This window comes from Trichosporon asahii (genome assembly GCF_000293215.1).
Source record: "Trichosporon asahii var. asahii CBS 2479 unplaced genomic scaffold scaffold00050, whole genome shotgun sequence".
NCBI classification, from domain to species: Eukaryota; Fungi; Basidiomycota; class Tremellomycetes; order Trichosporonales; family Trichosporonaceae; genus Trichosporon; species Trichosporon asahii.
Window position 1 is genome coordinate 60,464 of NW_014040874.1, and position 20,428 is coordinate 80,891.

The 20,428-nt window shown below is 59.9% G+C and overlaps 6 protein-coding genes across 6 annotated transcripts; 2 read left to right on the forward strand and 4 right to left on the reverse strand.

Moving 5' to 3' along the window:
* Positions 1-120: 120 nt before the first annotated feature.
* A1Q1_01236 (uncharacterized protein) lies at positions 121-3,943 on the reverse strand (the record flags this gene model as incomplete). Its single annotated transcript, XM_014324309.1, has 4 exons — positions 121-3,149; positions 3,201-3,452; positions 3,604-3,678; positions 3,805-3,943. The coding sequence occupies 4 exons, from the start codon at positions 3,941-3,943 to the stop codon at positions 121-123; spliced, it is 3,495 nt and encodes a 1,164-aa protein (XP_014179784.1).
* Positions 3,944-9,675: 5,732 nt separating this feature from the next.
* A1Q1_01237 (26S proteasome non-ATPase regulatory subunit 12) lies at positions 9,676-11,316 on the reverse strand (the record flags this gene model as incomplete). The annotated part of the gene is made up of 3 exons (XM_014324310.1): positions 9,676-11,100; positions 11,138-11,197; positions 11,236-11,316. The coding sequence occupies 3 exons, from the start codon at positions 11,314-11,316 to the stop codon at positions 9,676-9,678; spliced, it is 1,566 nt and encodes a 521-aa protein (XP_014179785.1).
* Positions 11,317-11,663: 347 nt separating this feature from the next.
* A1Q1_01238 (uncharacterized protein) lies at positions 11,664-12,697 on the forward strand (the record flags this gene model as incomplete). The annotated part of the gene is made up of 2 exons (XM_014324311.1): positions 11,664-12,277; positions 12,331-12,697. 2 exons carry the CDS (start codon positions 11,664-11,666, stop codon positions 12,695-12,697), a joined length of 981 nt encoding a protein of 326 aa, XP_014179786.1.
* Positions 12,698-13,179: 482 nt separating this feature from the next.
* A1Q1_01239 (delta-12 fatty acid desaturase) lies at positions 13,180-15,116 on the reverse strand (the record flags this gene model as incomplete). The annotated part of the gene is made up of 4 exons (XM_014324312.1): positions 13,180-14,248; positions 14,561-14,677; positions 14,889-14,936; positions 15,013-15,116. 4 exons carry the CDS (start codon positions 15,114-15,116, stop codon positions 13,180-13,182), a joined length of 1,338 nt encoding a protein of 445 aa, XP_014179787.1.
* A 2,231-nt stretch (positions 15,117-17,347) lies between these two features.
* A1Q1_01240 (hydroxyacylglutathione hydrolase) lies at positions 17,348-18,401 on the reverse strand (the record flags this gene model as incomplete). The annotated part of the gene is made up of 8 exons (XM_014324313.1): positions 17,348-17,398; positions 17,450-17,558; positions 17,596-17,726; positions 17,774-17,814; positions 17,864-17,922; positions 17,985-18,088; positions 18,133-18,304; positions 18,355-18,401. 8 exons carry the CDS (start codon positions 18,399-18,401, stop codon positions 17,348-17,350), a joined length of 714 nt encoding a protein of 237 aa, XP_014179788.1.
* A 1,231-nt stretch (positions 18,402-19,632) lies between these two features.
* A1Q1_01241 (uncharacterized protein) lies at positions 19,633-20,342 on the forward strand (the record flags this gene model as incomplete). The annotated part of the gene is made up of 2 exons (XM_014324314.1): positions 19,633-19,692; positions 19,758-20,342. The coding sequence occupies 2 exons, from the start codon at positions 19,633-19,635 to the stop codon at positions 20,340-20,342; spliced, it is 645 nt and encodes a 214-aa protein (XP_014179789.1).
* Positions 20,343-20,428: the final 86 nt, after the last annotated feature.

Below are 20,428 nucleotides of genomic sequence, written 5' to 3' on the forward strand. Positions count from 1 at the left end.
ACTTGTGGAAAACTATGCGAGTCGGATGCGGAGAAACCAAAGACAACGAGAGGTCGTAATACAAGGAAGAAAGCGGGTGCGTGTTTTGGGAGGTTGGCTCAGTGTTCGAAGCTGCAAAGGCTATCGCCGGGTCAGGTTACCGAGGGCCGTCTTGAACTTCTGCTTGCGCGATACCTTGCGCTGGGGGTAGTCGGGGAGGACAAAGCCGTTCGGCACGACGGGCGAGTCGCGCTCAGCCTCGCTCGACTGGCGGTCGTCGTGCCCGTCCGACTTGTGGCGCGGACGCACAGCCGCGGCATGAGGCGAGGTGGCGGCGTACGAACGTGCAGCCGCGAGGCCCTGATAACGGGCATCGTTGCGGAGACCACCGGGCTTGGTCGGGCGAGTCAGCGACGAAGAGCGCATGATCGGCTTGCCGCCGCTCGCCATGCTGTTGCTGAGGCTGTTGTTCAGGCTCGGAGTCACGCTGAGCGACGACGGGTACGTGCCGCTACCGGACGTGCCGTTTTTGGTGGGCGCGGCACCGTTCATGCGGTGCGACGGAGATGTGATGCGGCGCTGCAGACTAGAAGAGGACTGCCCGGTTGCCCACATGTCAGAGATGTGGCCGTAGCGCTGCGACTTGGTCGGCAGGCGGTGGTGTGCGGTAGTCGCGGCAGCAGCCGAAGTCAGGGCATTCAGGCGCTCCCGGTAAGCCTGCTCGCGGCGGTCGTAGATGTGGTTGACCGGCATCGGCATCCAAGCTTCGGAAGCCGATTCGAGCGAGGGCGACGGAACAGAGCCGCTGCGGCTGTGGACGGATCTCGGATGCGGCGGGTGCGACGAGACACGGTGTCGCTCAACGCGATCCGTCATCGACAGGTGGCTCGACATCTGGCTCGTGCGGTCCGAGCTGCTGCGCGACGTGCGTGACGTGCGACGCTCGGCGCGCTCAAACTCCTGGGCAATGGCGTGAGTCTCGCCGTACGCCGCGAGCTGTGAAGCGAGGTCGCGGTTCGCACTCGCCGTGTCGGGCACCTGCGCCAACTCCAAAACATCACGCTCCGCCTGCTCCATCGCCGTCTTCGCCTCGGCATGAGACGAGATCGTTCGGACGGGCGGTCGGGGTGGCGCAGACGATGGCATGTTGCGGGCGAGACCGTTCTCCGGCACGGGCGGGAACTTGGCAGCGATAGCAGACAGGGAGCTCTCGCTCGTCCTCGGAATGCCCGGGAGAGCATTACTCTCAGTAGGCACTAATCCCATGCAGCGGACGTCGAGCTCGTCGCCGACAGATGGGTGTCGCGAGCCGGGCGGGGTGAGGACGCGAGAGGAAGGCGGTGTCGTTAAGACGCCACCGGTCGAGTCGGTCTGGTTGGAGCCAATGCTCTCGCCGCGGAAGCGGCCAGTCTGGTCCGACTTGACGCTCGCTTCGACAGCATCGTTTTCCGCCTGCGGTGGCTCGAGGTACTCGGATACAGCCACTTCGGGCGGTGTCTTGAGACCTGACGGCGCAGTCGGTGTAGCGTCGGTGCCGGCCTCGGTGGATGGCGTGTCGAGAACGGAGGAGGTGCTGGGAGGCGGGAGTGCAGTGGAGGTCGAGCTGCCCTCGTGTGGCGAGGATTCCGTAGTCTCTCGGCTGCGGCTCTGGGCCAGCGCCTCAAGCTTAGGCACGATGACGCTACTGTCGATCCCATCACCCGAGGACGCTGCGGTCAAGGATTCGCCGTTCCTGGCCGTCATGGAAGGCGTGTGAGAAAGCGACTGGCGTTCCTTGAACGCCGCGATGGACTGGCTGGTCATGGAGGGCATGGAAGGCGCACTCGGCATGCGTCGAGGGCCCTTGTGCTCGCCAGAAGGCTTGCGCACCTCAGTCAGCGTGCGGCGGACCGTAGCGTTCCTGGGACCATCGCTCGATTCACTGCGTCCCCATTCATTAGCAAGAGGGCTCGGGCTAATCGTGCTGTGGCGCGAGAGACGGCGCTCCCATCCGGGCCGGTCGGCGCCATTGGTCTTGGCCGGCTGGCGGTCCGAGTACGATGTCACAGAAGGACTGGGCGGGACGCTCTCAAAGAACCGCGTCTTAGCCGCCGGAGCCGAGGTAGTGATAGCAGACATTTCCAGTCGCTCGCCCAGGGTCTGAGCGTCCATGGCCATCTGGAACAGGTCCGGGTCCATCGAAGCACGTCGAAGTCGGGCAATGTCGTGTTCGACTTGTGCCGGGTGAGGGGCGGGTTCTGCCCGACGGGGCGGCGGACTCGGGCTTCGCGAAGGCGGTGAGTAGTCGCGCTTGAACATCTTCAAGATCGCCTGCTTGTCGACCTTGGCCTTGTCCATCTTGGCCTTGATCTCCGAGGGCCGGAGTCTTCCACGAATGCCCGATGCCTGATCGTCGTGTTGTGACGATTCCGGCGCATCCTCACAGTGCTCGGCAATGGCACCAGTGTTCTGACCGCCCTCGACCTTGCGCATACGATTCCGGAACGCAACACCGGGGTGAGCAGCCTTCTCCAAGATGGAAGGAAGGGACGGTCTTCGTGACGTCTTCTCTTTGCTGAAATTCGGTGACACCGTGTCTACAGGCGAAGTCGGCGTCGGCGGCTGATGCGTGTCAGGCGTAATCGTCTCTTCCGTGTCCTCGTCTCCACCTGGTGAACTGAGGTCGCCACCGACTGGTGACGGAAGGTCAGAAGTGTTGATAGGCTCCATGTACGGCGTGGCGATCGAACCGCTGTCGCTGCCATCGCTTCTAAGTGCGCCGGAAACATCGTTCGTTGACGATCCGTTGCGCTGGAACTTGCCGTCAAAGCTGCCGCGCAATAGCCGGAGGCCCTTCTCGGAAGCAGCGCTGACCATGCTCGACGCTCGTTCCTTGCTTTTTCGGGCAGACGATCCGGAGACAGACGCTTCGGTCACGTCTGATTGATTGCTGGCGAACGAGTTTGCTCTTGATCGGACGTTGACGGCCGACGCAGACGTCGATGCCCGGCCGTTGATCTGGTACCATACTCGGATAGTGTGGACGACCTCGTTGTACCCGCTCATCTCAGCGAGGTCCTCCGGTGTCAGCCCGTTCTTGTCCTGCTTGTCCGGCACTGCGCCGGATGCAAGCAGAATCTGGACGACCTGTGCATGGCCGTTCGCGGCAGCGAAGTGCAGTGGCGTAGATCCTGAGAGATGGTCAGTGAAATGCGATCGAGACTGGAAATGTGGGTGCTCACCAGCAGTGCCGACTGCCGGAGCTCCGGACCGCTTCGTGTCGCCGCTGTACCGCCGCGGCAACCGGGGGGCATTCACATCCGCACCCCGGTCGAGCAGCATGCGTACGACACCGACGCTTCCACCCGAACTGGCAGCGTGTATTGGCAGGCATCCGTGGAGGAGCGAGTTGACGGGCTGTCCGTGCGTCAGGGCGTAGTGCACGAGGCCGATGTTACCACTGGCGGCGGCCGAGTGCAACTCAAGGTTTGGGTCTGGTTAAGGTTAGCAAACAGCGGGCCACGGCGAGCACGAGATGGCGATCAAGAGGGAATGTGGGACGGAGTACGATGGTGTGCGCAGTGATCAGAAGATCTGCAATGTGTTGAAACACCGGGAGGCGACAACAAACCTCGGGCAACACACGGGCGTTTACAGGGAAGACGTTCGTGCGGTCGAGGCCGGGACCTTCGACAGCACGTCCAGGTGTCCATGCGAGAGCTACAGCCCTCTGCACACGCCACTGGCAAGAGCGCCAAGCAGGTTATGCTGACGTTGCAGTGGGCATATGTCGAGGAAGGCAGCGCTCAGCGTATCTGATGGAGGTGGGAAACAAAGGACACTCACAGTCGAGGACGACATCGTATTTCGCCTCTACCCGCTCCTTTGCGTCCTTGGTTGGTATTTTACTTCGGATAGCCTCGAGAGTGGTTGCCGTGCGTTCGACGGCCGTGGAGGTGACAGATACGGCCGTGGTAGGTGGCATGGTGGGCGGGGGTGCGGGGTGGGACCGCCGGTGCGGACGGAGAGTCTAGTTGCGGGTGTCGGAGGCCGGTGGAAGGAATGGGTGAGAGAGAGAGGTCGGGGGTGGGGGGAAGTTGGAGTAGTCGGGGAAGAGGACGGAGGTGGCGAAGGCGACTATCGGCGTCGTATGGGGGCGATATTCGTCGTCATGAGCGGTGACAGTGGTGAGGGGGGAGGGTGTGTGTGCAGTGTGCAGAGGTGAGAAGAGCAGAGTGTAAGGAGAGACTGATGCTGTCTGTCTGTCTGGCTGGAGCTGGCTGGCTGGGTGGATGCTGGGTGGTTTGTGGTTAGTAGGCCGGGTAAGGGATCTGCAGGGGCCCTGCCCTCAGCGAGCTGGTACGGCGGTCGAGCGCGAGGCTCTCGAGGTCGCCGGCCGGCGTGCAGTGCCGCAATGGCGGTGGGTGGGTCGTGGTGGGTGCGGTGGACACTGGCATTCGCACTCTGGCTCTCCGCACACGGTTGTACGGGTATAGGGCCGCTAAAGACGGCGGCTCGTGGCCTTAATCGATGGCACCCTCGGTAATCCCCCTCTTGTATTCGGGGAACAACCTCATTAAACCCGCCGACCCTTAAAGCCTTGTTACTTCTCCTTCCCTCTGAGTCTGCAGGATCATCATCGAACCCTGGATATTCGTCCTAAGGAAAACCTACGTCACCACCGCACTGTACTGTCGCCATCCGCATGCGACATCATGCTGCATAGCTGCATGCTTGCAACCGTTCCTGCAATCCTGCAACCCCAGTTATTCGAGGTATTCGCAGAATCCTGTCTCCCCATTTCATTGGCGGTGGCGAAACGAGAAAGGGGCGCTGGCCGCTCGGTTCCTCGATCGCCCCGGCATTGCAGACAAACGTTGGTAACGCTCCCAAGAGCTGATAACAGCCATAGGAGCAGGTGATCAAGCACCCATGTGTGACAGATACGCTGATAACGGTTCCTCTCTCTCATCCCCGCGCTCCGTTTTCCGCCTATAGAGTCCGGTGGGCGGTTCGCGACGGATGCAAGTGCATTCGGCAGCAATCTCATCGTGTACCTTGCAGCTCCATGTTCTCACACATCAGGAGACAGCGGCGCACCTGTATCCGCCATGTTCGCTTCGCGCAATCTCGCCTTCGGAAGCATGGAGCATGTGGGCAACAATGGGCGTCTGGAGCATTCCATTGTTCCACAGTGTCAGGCCGTATCTTCCTGCACTCGTGACTGGTGGCGAAGCGCCGTCTTCTTTGCATTGAAGTCCCGCATGCTCCGTACCACTCATAGCGCCGCCGCCGCCTGTTTGAATCTGTCCTCCGCGCTCCGCCTGATCCCCGATCGCCGCCCGACACGGAGAGTGGGTAGGGAGAGGTGGGCGGGCTTGATCCAGTGACCAGCTCTCAACCCTGGATACTCCTGACCTGCTCCTTCATGTGCCTGCAGGCGAGCGGTTTCGTGCATGCCACTGCAGCACTTCTGCATCGTGCGCCCACACGCCCCGGAGTCCGATCCGCCGGAGACCGAACGAGACCGAACCTAAACGGCGCCAAATGCAGATTCTGAATGGCGCGCTGAATCGCTCATGTAATCTTCATTTGTTGGCTCTGACCGACGCGTCCAAACTCGCCGGACCTGCCCCTTGCCCTCGCCTCCCCGCCCAGGTTCGCGAGGCTCGCTTCCAGGTTTCGAGGGGTATGAGAGGGCGGTTTCCAGGTCCTCCAGGACCGCTGGGTATTTCGGGGCACTCCAAAGCACTCCAAGCTCCAATCACTCCAAGCTCCATGCTCCACGCTCCATGCCTCGGGCTAACCGTAGAGGTACATGACGGCCCACCAGAGTGGTGCCCTAGTGTGCAGCCCGACGCCGAAACTGCGTCTCCGCGAAAGTAGGATGGTAGCGTCAGTCACAACGTCGTCACGCCGGCACGTCGGCGCGGGCGTAGACATTCTTTCGTCCGAAGGACACTAAGACAATTAGGCAATTAGCGTGAGCATGTGCGCAAAAACGCCAGGCAGACCCAAAGGTGTCCGCAGCTCGTTCTTTTTTCGGCGCGCTGGTGCGGCACGCAGACCTCACTGAGAGATTCAAAGACATGATATCATCTTGCCCGGGACCCTGCCTCTCCCCACAGAACACCCCACCTCTGTGTGCGAAAGTGCAAGGTCAGATGAACCTGGGTATTCAACTGTCGGCGTCGCCCGGCATGTGTGGGGAACAACAGAAGTATTGCCTGCGCCGAATCGGCCCTCGGTCGGCGCTGTGGGTCAGCTGAAGGTGTCGGCAGTCATGTGCCAGATCAGCTGCGCCGAGACGTCTGATTGCGCATGGCCCCGCAGTCTTGGCATGCATCTTGCGCCATGTAACAGCATCATGTATGATCGCTCAGACACGTCTGCTTTGCGCTGTTCGGCTCGGCTCGGCTCAACACTGGCAGACTGTCCAACTCCACATGACGATACTGAAGCGCAGGTTCGCTGGATCCGAGAGAGTGGAGTGTGCAAGCCTGCGAGATCTTGGAGCGCGACCGCGTCGCGCGGTGTCAGCCAGGATGAAACATGGGCTCTCTATCTCTTGATTCCACATATCCACATCTCTACATGGCTCCAACTTCAGTCCGCTTGATGTCATCCGCAGCGACGACAACACTTTCAGCTCCGATTTACATGACTAGCATCAGGACGCGAGGAAGACGCGAGACAAGAAGCGGACATGAGCGGTTCAGGGCGCCCAACGTGCGACAACGTGTTTTAAGCACGGTCCGAGCGCGCTAGCGCATAGGCGCATAGGTTTGGTCCCATCACTCAGGCCAGGCACAGCCCCGTTTCGGCGAACCTGGCGAAAATGAAGGGCATACAGGGCGGGAGGGGACAGCTTAAGCTGGTTATAGCAGGCTAAGGCAGGATAGCGCAGGATCAAGACACGCGACATGATATCATCGCCGCCCCTGCACCTATGCTTCACTGCACCACCCGACGCTCTACCTATGGAGAAATGCAACTCGCCACTGGAAGAAGTTGGCTGGCAGCTGCATCCTGGAGACGATAGCGAGATGAGGTTGCATAAGGACATTCAACGCAATGCATATTGTGCTCTCGGTGTGGAGCGGTAGTGTACCACTTTCGCTATCAGAGTATCGAGAGTATCGAAGATACGGAAACTGCGGATCTCGGGCAACGACGAGACAACTTTGACCGCTGGTAGTGCGATGAACGATCACCTTCGTCACTTATCACACCACCGTTACCCAACATGTAACCCGACGCCACTGCACAGCCGTGGAAGACCCTTCCTGCCTCGGGCCTCGGCTGAGGTGATGGGCAGACTCGACGTTCGGGCGCCGATCACTCGTAAGCATTCTCGGCGGGCCTCGGCACCTCTGGGAAGACGTCGGTGGCAATCGCTCTTCCACACCGGACCGAACGCTGAGAAGCTAACGTTTGTCGCCACAGGATGCGCATCCGTTTGCAGCTGGTTCTCAAGCGTAGACGTCAGAGCGTCCCAGGATGGGGGCAACCCTATTGACCTTGCAGACTGATAAGAGCGAGGACCAGATAGTTGATCCGCGCTCCTGTGACTGCGCGGTACTCCACCGACATTTGAATCATGCTGATATCAGTCCTGGAAGTACGCAGGATGCGGGCAAACCCACACATACTTTCAATGGGAATCGCAATAAACGCAAGCTTCCTTCACGAGGAAGTCCCACGAGGACCACGAGATGCGAGTCGCCACTGAGGCACCCGAGCTCCTTCTGTCATAAGCTGTCATCTGGTGCAGCTCCACAAACGCGATTCTGTAATGACCGGATTTGGATTTGTAGTACGCCCGCATAGAGTGTGCGTCACATGCTGCAAAAGCGAGTACCCTAATCGTAATAGCACCAGGTGCCCTGCGCCTGCGCCAAATAATCGACTCGACTCGACTCGATTTTGGGTTGCCAGGAGGGGTCACCAAAGTGGCAATCGCTGTGCCTGAATGTCTTTCCTGGTACAGGAGCCGGGCCGAGCGACGATGAAACGGGCAAAATGGTGCTGCGGCGGCCCCGCGGGCGGGCAGACCGCAGATCGTCAGCGGCCGTCATACCCTTTTTCGCCCAAACTGGTGCTTTCCACTGGCTCAAAGCGGCTCAAGGCTCACGCTTGCCAGCGGTGAGGACGCCGGGGGTTCCACACTTTTCGCGTCGATGCGAAGCGAACCATGCAAAGCCATGCCCTTGGCGACTGCCAGAAGCGTGGTGGATCTCTCGTATAAAAGCGAAATGTGGAACAATGCGAATGCTGACTCCCACTCCCACACCACACCTTACTCATCCACACCACAATAGCGCGCCCCGAGCTAAGCATCCGGCGCTCTCTCCAGATCTAATACTTCGCACTACCGACCAGCACTAGTATGGACGCGTACCCCGCCATCTTCTGTATCGACAATCACAAAAAGCCCCCTGCCCGTCTTCGCCTTCCTGTCGTCATCTAATCGATCCTCTTCAATATTGCAAGCAACCTTGCGACCAGAAACAACAACACAGCATGTCTGAGGATTGGCTCTGTCTTGCGCAAGGCAACAAGGGTGAGCTCCTCTTACCTTGGAGTTTTAGCTAACGAGGAGCCAACTGCGTCCCCATCTCCCGCAAGGCCTTCACAGTCAAGGAGTGCCGCATCTGCAAGCGCGACCTGTCCTTCCTGCCCGCGCCGTCAAAGGCTACCTCTCCAACATCCTCGCGCTCATCCTCGCGCTCCTCGTCCTTTTCCGGCCCCTCCCCCTCGTCTCCTCCGTCAGCCACCGCCATCCTCCCTGGCCTCGATACGGTTGACCCGCAATCGCAACTGTTGACCCAATCTCCGCCCAAGATGGAAAAGACCAGGAGCGGGAGCAGGGGCGGCAGGCCCCGCCGCCGATTGCTTGGCAGCATCAGCGAGGCGCCCGAGACGGAGGAGATGAGGCACAGCGGAGAGAGCAGCGAGGCAAGCGACGCGTCCAGCTCCAGTACGCCGAGTGCAGGGACTGCTTCTCTCCCCCGCGTCTTTTAGAGTAGCGTTCATCTATACCCCATCAGTAGATCTATCTGTTGTATCATTAGCGCCCGCCTTGTTGCACCGAGCTCTGCATTGACATCTTTGCGCTCTGACACTGACTAATGCAATGGCGGAGAGAAATGAAGATCCTTGCACACATGACAGTGGAAATGTTGAACATGACGGGTGTCGATCTTGGGATCCTGAGAACCGGGGCACCACCGTTTTCGCGATGTTTGGTGAGCCAGGTGGATGAGTGGCGAACAATCGAATCGATTTTTCGGTCGATTGCCGGCTGTCCTGGCTCTCACTGCCGGGCAGACATGTTGATCAGCAGCTCCTCGCATGCTTTGCAGAGGCTTACTCTTCGACAAAGTACTGAGCAGCGACATCATTGCTGCCAGCCTTCACTCCATTGCACCGATGCCCGAGACATCGGGCCACCAACATGTTACTCAGCTACCAGATGTCGGCGAAATGAGGATTATATTATCAGTACGTTTACAGTATCCGGCCATCCTCTACATCGGCTACTGCAACACCATTGCCATGATGCAAATATCCACATGCATCCGAGGAGCTAATGCGTCTACTGACTGCCGCGCGGGGGCGGCCGTTCTCTCTACCGTTGCTTCGTCCGTCTATGCTGGGGACAAAACTGCTGAATCCGTCCTTCCACTCTGCTCTAATGCGCTGCACAAACGCAGCCTAAGCCTTGACGGCCTTCCTCTTGCCGGCCTGGGCCTGGTTGGCCTCGTGCATGGCGTACTCCTTGGAGACGAGGTGGCTCGTCTTCTCGACGAGCTCGAGCATCTTGGAGATGTCGTTGCTCCAGACGTTGAGGGTCTGGTTCGTCTTCATCGGCTTCTTGAAGCAGATGACGCCCTTCGGGCGGTCAATCTTGCCGTACACCGTCTTGTCGTTGATGAGCTTGCAGAGCGTCTTCTCGGCCTGCGCCTCCCCGAGGTCGAGCAGCTGGCACAGGCGCGCCATCGTGATGCGGCTGTAGTACTGCTCGATGACGCGGATGTTGTGCTCAATCACACGCGAGTGCAGCTGCTTCCAGCGCGCGTCGCCCGGCGACTGGCTCGGGTCCGTACCCGCCTTTTGCAACTGCAGAGACTGTCCAGTCTTCTTGCCGAGCTCGCTGTCCGGCGCAAAGACTGGCGTCTTCCGCAGCGCGGGGCCGTACAGCTGCTCAATGCCCGGCCAGCGCATGAGCTCACGCGTGACGAAGCACTTGAGCAGTTGGTAGTGTAGCGGCGCCTTCTCCAGCTCCGGCATCGCGTACAGCTTGTGCAGCATGTCGTTCTGCTCGTTGCTGTACGCCGCGAGGACGACGTACATGATGATGTTCTCGATGACGTTGAGCTCCCGCTCGGCATCCGCCTTGACCTCGGCGGTGTCCCAGACCGCCTGGTACGCGTTGCACACCTCGAGATAGTTGTCGTCCTGGAGCGCGAGCTGGACGATCAGGTCGTAGTACCGCAGCTTCAAGTCGGAGCTCTCGGGCTCCTTCAGGTACACGCGGTTGATCTTCCTGCTGCCGACGCGGACCTTGCTCCAGTTGCCGCGCAGCGACTCGAGTCGCATCTGCTCGAGAATGAACTCGGTCTTCTCCCGCTTGTCCATGCTGCTGTACGTCTCGATCTGGATGTCGCTCATCAGGTCCGCCGCCGCATTCAAGTGGTCCTCGGCCGTGACCGGCTCCTTCTTCTTCTCCTTGTCGTCGTCTCCGGCAGCCGCCTTCTCCTCCTCCTGATCCGTCTTGATCGAGCTCGACGCCTTCGGCGCAGTGTGCGACAGCGCCTCGTGGTACTCGGCGAGCATGACCGTCAAGCGCGCCCGCTGCAGCTCGAGATAGATCTTGCCCTCGGTGATGTCGCGGATCGTCGTCAGGAGTCGCAGCCACTCGTCCGGCTTGCCCTTGTACGCGCCAGCCTCCTTCTTCTTCTTAAGCTCGGCGAGATACGGGATCGCCTCATCGACCATTCGAACGACCGCCTCCTTCAGCTGTCCATGCTTCTTGCTCATAATGTGCAGTTGCGTGTTGAGCGCCTCGAGGTCGCCCTGTTCCCAGCACAACCGCACGAGCAGCTGCAGCAGCGCTGCCGTTGACGGCATGTCGGACGCCTGATCGTCAGTTAAAGCCCAGTACCAGCTAACTCACATTCCGTGTCTGCTTCTCGAGCGCAGAGATCTTGTCAATCGCCTCGTTCAGCTTGCCGCTCTGTCCGTCAGTTAGTCGTACAGGCGAACGTAACTTACCGAGGCAAGCTTCTCAACCTCCGGGGTCAGCTCCTTGACCTCGGGGGTGAAGTCCTTCTCCTGCTTTCGTTGGAAGGACATGGTGGTAGGTGCTCGGTGATGGAGATGATCAAGCAAGCTTGCGAGCAAGTGACGACGGTGATGACGGCGGACAGTCATCTCAGGCGTGCGCTCGCGCGTCCTGCGGTTGAGGTCAGACCACGTGGCAGTGGTGGATGGAATAAGTCGGGTGCCATTTTTCGGATTATTTCCCGCCAGAAAGTGTCTCCGATGGCAGAGGGCAGCCTCCATCCGACTTTTCCTAACGAGCGGCAGCACCGGTCTCGGCAGCTTGGTTGGGCTTACTGAAAGCGTCTCCGCGTCTTACTCCGTCTCAACCCCCGCACCTCGACTTCTCCGACCTTTCGCACACCGCGCCTTTTTACAAGATGGTGCGCAAGATCCCGACGCAGGTGCCGCAGCAGATGTCGCGCATGCTCGAGTCGAAGCTCGTCCAGCAGCCGCCGACATGGTGGGGAGCCGTGCTCGCGAACCCGCCCCCGGTGCTGCCTCCGCGCCAGGTCACGCCGCGGAACCGGCCAGACGCAACGCTGAAGCAGTACCCGGACCTGGAGGAGGCGCACTTTGCGCAGCACCACGGGCGCCCGCACTCCAAGAACCACAAGCAGAAGCACCTGAAGGAGATCAAGCCGAAGCCGGTGCAGATCTCGTACGCGATCGACAAGATTAGGCGGCAGTTCTTTGCCGACTTCCCGTTCGAGGCGCTCCGGCCCACGTCTATCTCGGAGGGCATTGACATTGCCGACGAGAACCCCGTCCAGGGCAAGAACTGGACCAAGCTCGTCCAGCGCGGCCGCTACCCGACTGTCGAGGACACGATCCAGTTCGCTCAGAAGCTTCACGCCGAGGACGGCATGGCGCTCCAGCTCGCTTATGACGAGGCCGTGTCCCAGTTCTGCCAGCTGCGCGCGCACCACGAGATGGCCAGCCAGGCCGCCGAGACCGAGGCGCGCCACTACGGCGCTCACTTCAAGCGTGACGAGTGGGTGAGTACTTCCTTCCTTCCTTCTCAAGCTGTCACACCCGTATGTGCAGATCTGACCTCCAGACCCGTACGTTCGACAAGGAGCGTAGCGCGCTTGCCCGCACAGCGATCGAGCAGTCGGACGACCCCAACGCCGCCGCCGGCAACACGGGTCTCAAGTGGATCCGCAAGCCCAAGGTCTGGGCCAGCGACGTCCCCGCCGGCACCATTCCCGTCGGAGAGTTCACCGGCGCCAAGACGTATGTCGCCAAGTGGTCTCTCCCCGCCCCGGCGCGCTGGGCGGGTGCCAACACTGAGGAGCCGAAGGGAGAGCTCCTCAAGCTCCTCGGCCGCAAGGCCCGCGCCCCGCCCCCGCCGAAGGCTGACGGTGAGATGGACGACGCCCAGCTCCTGGCGGCTATCAGGGGGAAGCAGTAGACAATATATCATGCATCATTCATCATTTCTCGGACACCATCTGGACATATCTCGCTGCATTCCGCTTGTTCTACTCTCCCGGCATAGGCAACCATGAGTTTGATCGACGTGCCTGGGTAGGCTGCCACTGAGATAGTTCTCCTGTCATCCCCAAGTGCTGAGCGCTCAGAGAGGGGCGCCCCACCGGCATCATTACCTCTTGCACCCTTTGTCAGTGAAATGCAGCGAAGGAACGTTTTGTCTATTTTGAATTGCATGTCTATTATGAACATAGGCTATGCAATAACCTGTCTTATGAGAGTTGCGGAGTCTTGAGTAGTTGCAAGGAAAGAAAGAATCAAACAAGAATGTATGACGAATGCGATGATTTTATGTTGTATAAGTTGTTCTCTCGAGCAACTTGTTGCAACAGAGCAGAAGAGAAAGATGTAGTTCCCTTCTGGGATATGTTACAACGAGTTGCCCGACACCCCGATGCGCGTTTACTGGGCCTTGGCGTCGATGCCAGAGTCCGAAACGTTGCCGCCCTCCTCGACGCCGACCATCTTGGCGACACCGGCGGCGTTCTTGAAGAAGGCAACGTCCTCACCGTCCTCGATAAAGAGGCACTCGCGGTAGACACGGAAGAAGGCCTTGAACATGTTCTCGTCCGAGTACTGGTAGTGCTTGCCAAGGAACTTCTTGAGGTGCTCAGTGGCCTCCCAAGCGTTGTAGTGGGGCATGCGCGAGGCAGTGTGGTGGGCGACGTGGGTCTCAATGATGCCGTGGAAGATGTACTTGCCGACGAAGCCGAAGTCACGGTCAACAGTGGCGAGGGCACCGCGGGCGAAAGTCCAGGTCTTCTCAGAGTAGTGGGGGACGGTGGTGTCGGTGTGCTGGAGGAAGGTGATGAAGACGAGCCAGTGGTTGACCCAGAGGTAGGGGATGAAGTAGGTCAGGAAGACCTCGGTAACACCACGGTAGTAGGCCCAGACACCGAGACCAGCGAGAACAAGAGCGACACCAATGTCAGACCAGATGATGTCCCAGTACTGCGAAGCACGGAAGATGACAGAGCTGGGCTGGTAGTGGTTGGTGTAAGGCGGGTAGTGGAGCTGGCCGGAAGCGTTGCGGATCAGATACATGGGCCAACCGAAGAGCTGGTGGAGGAAAGCACCCCAGAGAGCGCCGATGGGCGACTCCTCGAGAGCCTCCTTGAGCTCGGCCTGGCGCCAGGCGGGAACGGCAATACCCTTCTGCTCCGACTCGTGCTTCTTGGGCGAGATACCGCGCTGGGAACGGGTGCGGGGAACGAAGACCTCGTCACGGGTAAGGTGGCCGGTGGCAGCGTGGTGGCGGCCGTGAGAGATACGCCACGAGTGGTAAGGGACGAGGAGGGCCGAGTGGAGAACCCATCCGACACCGTTGTTGATAGCCTTGGAAGACGAGTAGGCCTGGTGACCGCACTCGTGGGCGATAACCCAGATACCGGTACCGAAGAGACCCGCGGTAATCTGGTAGCCGATCCAGAGAGCGATACGGGCGGCCATCTCAACGGGCTTGCTCAGGTTGCTAGGAACGTCAGCAACGGTTTCATCGCTTCGCGTGGGGGAGAATGCGGGCACATAAAGTGCAGCAGAGTGGCTCAGAAGCTTGCGAGCTCAAGCTTTAAAGGGACGCGCCGTAAAACGGGTACCTCGTCATTTCTCCGTGTCGTTGCGACATGGGAAGAGTGACACCTGGGGCAGTGGCACAGTGCCACGCACGTTGGCACGTTTCGCTCCGTTTTGGCTTATGTCTTATCTCTTGGCTCTCCAATTTTGCTTCCATTTGCCACCCGGCCACCACCCGAAGACGGGGGCGCTCGGGAAATTAGACACTCACAAGCGAGCAAGGAACGAGTCGATGTGCAGCGCGCCGTAGACGAGGGCGGCGATCACGACGGCATCCTGCAGGACGTAGAGTGACGAACGGAGGGCCGAGCGCTTGAAGCAGTGGGCACTGTTAAGGGGTCAGCTGAAATAAAGTGGAGACGTGATGGGTCGCAAGGCACGGAAGCACGCCAAGCGGGAGACAGGCGGAAAGCCTGAGGAAGGACGGGCCAAGCCGGTCGCGATCGGCCTACCGGCCGTGGTACCGTACGGTTGCCGTGAAGGTGAATTTTCCTCCGCTTGCAGAGCTGATCCGCGCCTTGATTGCGATGAACACTTACGGGATGGCGTCGAGGAGCTGCTTCGTCGTGAAGTTGGGGACGACGAACCTGGCGAATGTCAGCTGTGCTCTGGATGACGTGAAGTGCGGGACAGCCTTGGCACGCCGCTCGCAGGCATACTCACTTCTGGCCCTCGGTGAGCTCGAGGTCCTCAGCCTCACGGAGGAGGGCAGCCTTGTTGGCGGCGCCGTCGTTGGCGACGTCACGCTGGCGAAGAGTGGAAGCCATGGTGTTCGTGGAGTGGAGCACGATTTTTTTTCGATGCGACTAATTCAGAGACTCGTCTTGGCGAAAGAGTCAGAGTCGAGTTTCAAGACAGGTTGGCGGAAAAGAGACAAAAACCGAGAGAAGGTCTTCTTTTGAAAGAGAGCGTAAAGCAAGAGGAGGGAGGGGAGGCAAAGAGGATGTCGAGGGGAGGGAGGAGGGAGAGGGCGGAGAGAAGAAGAGTCGGGTAGGTAGGAGGAGATAGAGAAGAAAGAAATGCACGGATCTCCCTTGAGTGATGTCTAATATAATCCGTGATCTCAGAGTGGCCCGGAGCAGTGGCCTGATGGACGGCCGCAAGCCAAGGCGTTATTGCGAGATCCTATCGATCCTAATCGGCCAAGGATCAAGGATCAAGGATCAAGGAACGCCCGGCGAACGCTTCAGCGGCCAGCCAGCGGGGCAGCGGGGCGCGGGGCAGCGGCGAGGGAGGGAGCGGCCAGACGCGCGAGCGCTGGGCATCCCCAGAGGTATGCCATGCCATGCTTGCTCAGCGCGCCGGTCGGCCGGTGGGACGAGTGGTTAAGCCGAGTGAATACGTCTTGCATTAGGTTTTGCCTGACACGGATTAGCCTGGCATTACAACGCCGGGAGCACCTAATACACCCGTTGAGCTGCTTCCCTCTCGATACGAAAATTGACCCTGCAGGTGAGGGGGGGTGGACACGCGCAGAATTCCACCCGTGGAGGAACGAGGACCCCTCTAATGCCCCATGCGCTGCAACTCTTGTCTCGCAACAGAGTCCAGCAGGCGTCCACGGCGCGCCAGCCGGGCCATCCGGGCCTCGAGGCGAGTCTCTCCGATGGCACCATGCCCCGCCCCAAAGACTGGCTTCTGAACCCTCAACCCGTCCTCAAACCCTTATCCATCCCCATCATCCCCAGGCACAGAAAATCAAACGCTGCGTGCGCGTGACGGAACCAAATCGCGCGCACCACCGTGTGCGTTGCGTCTGATGCGTGAATTCGCGACTGGGAATTCGCCATTGTCCCGATCCCTAACAGCTGCAAGATTGCGGCCGCTCATGCGCTCGCCGTCTCCGCTCCAGAGCCCCCATGGGTTCGCCGTGGAGCATCACTGCCTCTCGACCATGTGCGCCGGGGTGACTTGCACCCGTCCCAAACCCTATCTTCGCAGTGAAAGCATGCACGCCTATCGCGCAATTCTTCCTCTCCTCTTCCGCCGCCGCTCACTGTTCAGGACAGCGGGACGCACGCAGCACTCTCGATAGTGTTCCTGCCGATCGCGGTGACTCCTTCCCAACTTTGGCGATTGGCGAGGCAAGCTGCTCCGCACACAGGTATTGCTGTGCACGGCAGTAGCACGCAGGATGAGCATCATGACGTACAGAGCCATCCCCGATTAAGCTCTCGCTACCTGGTGAGGAGGGGCGATCCCCTCGATCTCCGTAGCAGTGCTCTGGATCTCCGGAATGAATAGTGCGCTTCGGACGACCATCGCCGATCAGTTGGCGGCATGGCGGGACATGGCGGATACGCCGGATTTTGGCGCTGCAACAGACGCAGGTATGCCACGCCCGTTTGCCGCTTAGATATCGGCTTACTCCTGTTCGCTGCGTTCCTTTGCTAAGCTCACGCACTCAACAACGCCTCCGTGACTGGCGCCGCAACATGGCGCAGGTGCCCATAGCCCGTGGCTCATGGGCGTTCGGAATGCTCCTTGGCGATCACTGACGTCGGCTGAGCTCGCCTGACCTCGACTGACCTACACTGACCAGCTGACTCAAGATCCAGCAGCAAGTGAGCAGGGCTTCTTGACACATCCAGCGAGACCGTGAAGAATGTGCGGGTGGTGTATCTCATATCCGCAGTGCGAGAATTCACACATATCGCACATACGCGATCCGAAAAGAACGTGCAGTCCCGATCCAGGCCGGGCAGGCCGATAACACACCCATTAGCCAGCCGGCCGGCGGCAAACCGGAGCCGCTCAAGCAACTGCATCACTGTCTGCACCTCGATATTACATATCGCTCAAGCACGCTGAGTGAGACATGCCAGACGTCGAACGATGTGCAGTGTAACGCTGACCTCACACACTGTCTGACTTGACGGCTCTAGAACAAGTCTTCCCGGAGCGTCTGTCGACTCGGACGGAACTTCAGACTGTTGCATCTCGCTCTCTCGCTCTCTGCACGAACTACACAGCTCGATTCCTTTTCGATTTTTCTGGCTTAGAACTCATTCTTGAGATCACGCAGTCCCTGCATGACCTTGACGGGGTCCTTTTGGCCAGTCCAGTGCCTGCTGGGTCAGTGTCTAGAACAAGCGCGTACCCACTGAGCCTCTGGCGTGTCGAGGCGCATGAAGACGTTCCACTGCTTCTCGTCGCCGATCGTCGACTTGCCCGTGGTGCAGTCGCTCGCCTGCGCATTCTCCATAAGCCTGCGGTTAGCTAATGTCGGGAATGCCGTGAGCGTACCTCTTGATAGCCTCGTTGTGCGGCTCGATGTGGTGGCCGAACTTGGCCGAGCCCATCGTGTACTCGTGTCCGTTGAAGACGAGCGTGTCCTCCGGCAACTTGCCGAGCTTGGTCAGAGCGTCGTGCATCTCCTGCGCGGAGCCTGTCTGTCAGCTGTTACCCGCCTATCTCAGCTCACCCTCGAAGAAGCGGCCGCAGCCGGCGAGGAAGAGCGTGTCTCTGTGACGTCAGCTTCTGAAATCGACTGTACAAACAGCTGAGCACTTACCCGGTGAAGACACCGCGCTGGCCGGTCTTCTTGTCCTCGACGTAGAAGCAGATCGAATCCTGCGTGTGGCACGGCGTGGACAGGCACCTGCTGTCAGCTCAACAATTGGAGGGTAGCTCACTTGACGTGAATGTCACCGATGTCGAACTCGTCGCCGTCCTTGACGATCACATTCGCACCGGGCGCCTTCTCCGAGCCAGCGTACACCTTGATTCCCGGGTGCAACTTAAGCTGTCACATTAGCTAGCAGGCGGTACCCGACAGCTTACGAATGCCTCGTTACCGCCGGAGTGGTCAAAGTGGTGATGCGTCGTGATCAGCCTAGTCACCTGGGACACGTCAGCTTCCGGTGTGACAGCGCAGCTCACGTTGGCGCCGTGGTCCTTCGCCGCCTGGTCGATCTTGGGTGCATCATACGGGTCGACGACGGCCGTCTCGCCGCTGTCGTCCATAAGGCTGGGGGTGAGCTTCCTCGCGCTTCCAAAGCTTACAGATACATCCAGTTGTCGGACCTAGCCTGGACGGGAATGACCTTCATGTTGTTTCTGGCTATCAGCTGAATATGCGGGGCATAGCTTACGCTGTGGTGGTTGAGAAATGCCTTGATCTGTTGAGGGTGGCGAGGGCTAGACGTCTGGCAAACATCCCCGTAGTTATGGCGTCGATGACAGTCGCTGCGTCGATTAGTGGCCAGCGTTGCTCGGGTGGGCACGGCCTCCACTTTGGACTGTGGACTGTGGGTGGTTGATTGCGTCAGAGGCGCGAGAGGCGGTTGGCGGTGAATCGGTGTGTCTGAGTGGGAACTTGGCATGTAATCACGTGACGTTCCGGGCACATGGCACCTTACAGACTGAGGGCCGGAAGCAATCAAGCCATTTCCACAGAAGAGCGTCGTACGCAGCAGAAGAGAGCCTCGTTTCGTCGCGTCGTCCGAAAAGCTTTAGCCTGAGACCCGAGGGAGCGGAGGCTGCTGGAGGCGGGAGGCCAGAGACGCAGAGACGTGGTATGCACAGAGGTTAACGGGCGTGCGTCCCTGAAATCGTCCTCTAGTCTCGGCTTGGAAGGGCTATTCATACGACGCCGGCCTGCGCCGCGCCTGCGCTCCCAAGCAGCGACAAGCACGCGTGGACCCACCAGGACAACACGCCTGCGACACCAGCCAAACCCAGCCAAAAGCCTCGGGCCCAAGCGCGCGGCGCGACTGCCCTTTTCGCCTCTGGCGCAGTGTCTGGACGCCTCCCTCGCCTCGGGCCGCGGGGCTGCTGCGTCCTCCAGTGCTGCTGCACTGGTGCTGCGCCGCGATACCTGCGTCGCTTTCCACTGCCGTTAACGCTGGCCAGTCGTCGGGTCGATCAAAATTAGGCCTCACGGCCCAGCCTTCTCCCGCGCCAATCTTCTACACCTGCCTGGGCCTTGGACCTGGACTAAGAGACCGAGTGTGGGCACGCCGGGGGACGCTACTGGATTTTCTCGCAGCATCAACTCTATCGCTGTACACACAACCGACACCGGTCGGTCAGCTGCCAGCGATCGACATCGCTCACATCCACTCCTTCACACCAAACACACGACACTCGTTCCCATCATTCTCTCCTTCACCATCACCACATTTCTTTCCTGTCGCCTGTGATCTTCATTCGCATTTTCGTGACGCAAACGACGACATACGACGCACGACCGACCCACCCCCTACCCCGCATTCGAAACCTTCCCTGCCAATATTTGTCTCGCCCTTGCCCGCAACGCCTTGCGACAACAAACCGCCAGCCATGAGCTTCTTCAAGAACAAGCTGAGCCGCGGCCACTCGATGCGTGTGCCGGCTGATGAGGTGAGTGCACATCATTATCGGCGACGGACCTCTTGCCATGAAACGCATCAGCTGACGTCCCTCAGCGGCCACCTCGCATGAAGCTGTCTTCCCTTCTCCCCTTCGGCTCCTCTCGTCGAGCTGGGCGGCCGGTGTCGCCTCTGTCCCCGCTCTCGACTGGCGGTGTGCGTGAGGCTGCCTCGGCAGCGAGCGCAACGCTCCGTGGCGGCCTGCAGCGCAAGGGCTCGACCTACCGACAGACTTACCACCACCTGGACGCCGACCAGGAGCCGCCGCAGGAATGGGCGCCTGTCCCGTTGCAGTTCGTGCAGGACGACTTTGCATACTACTCGCGTGACTGGAACCACTATGAGAGCGACCGGGTGTCTCGGGAGACGCGGCGGAAGCGTGAGGCCGACCGTCTGAACCGCAGCGCTACAATGCGCCCCCGCCCAAAGCCGCGCATGCCGAACGAGGACTCGACGATGACTAGGAGCTCGTCGGACCGCCAGCTGACCCAGCTGGGCAGCAACAACCCCTTCAACCCGCACGGCACTGTGCGCCGTGCCGGCGGCGAGGCCCGCGCCCCGCGAGTGCCGCCCCCGAAACCTGTCTGGGTCCAGTTCGAGGACGAGTGGTCTTCCGCCAGCTCTGGCTCCAACTCGAGCTAAGCTAGTTTGAGCGCGTCAGCGAACGCACTCGCCCGACTTCGCGTCAGCCAGCAGCTATGAAAACCGACACGTCTGTGCTCTCGCCC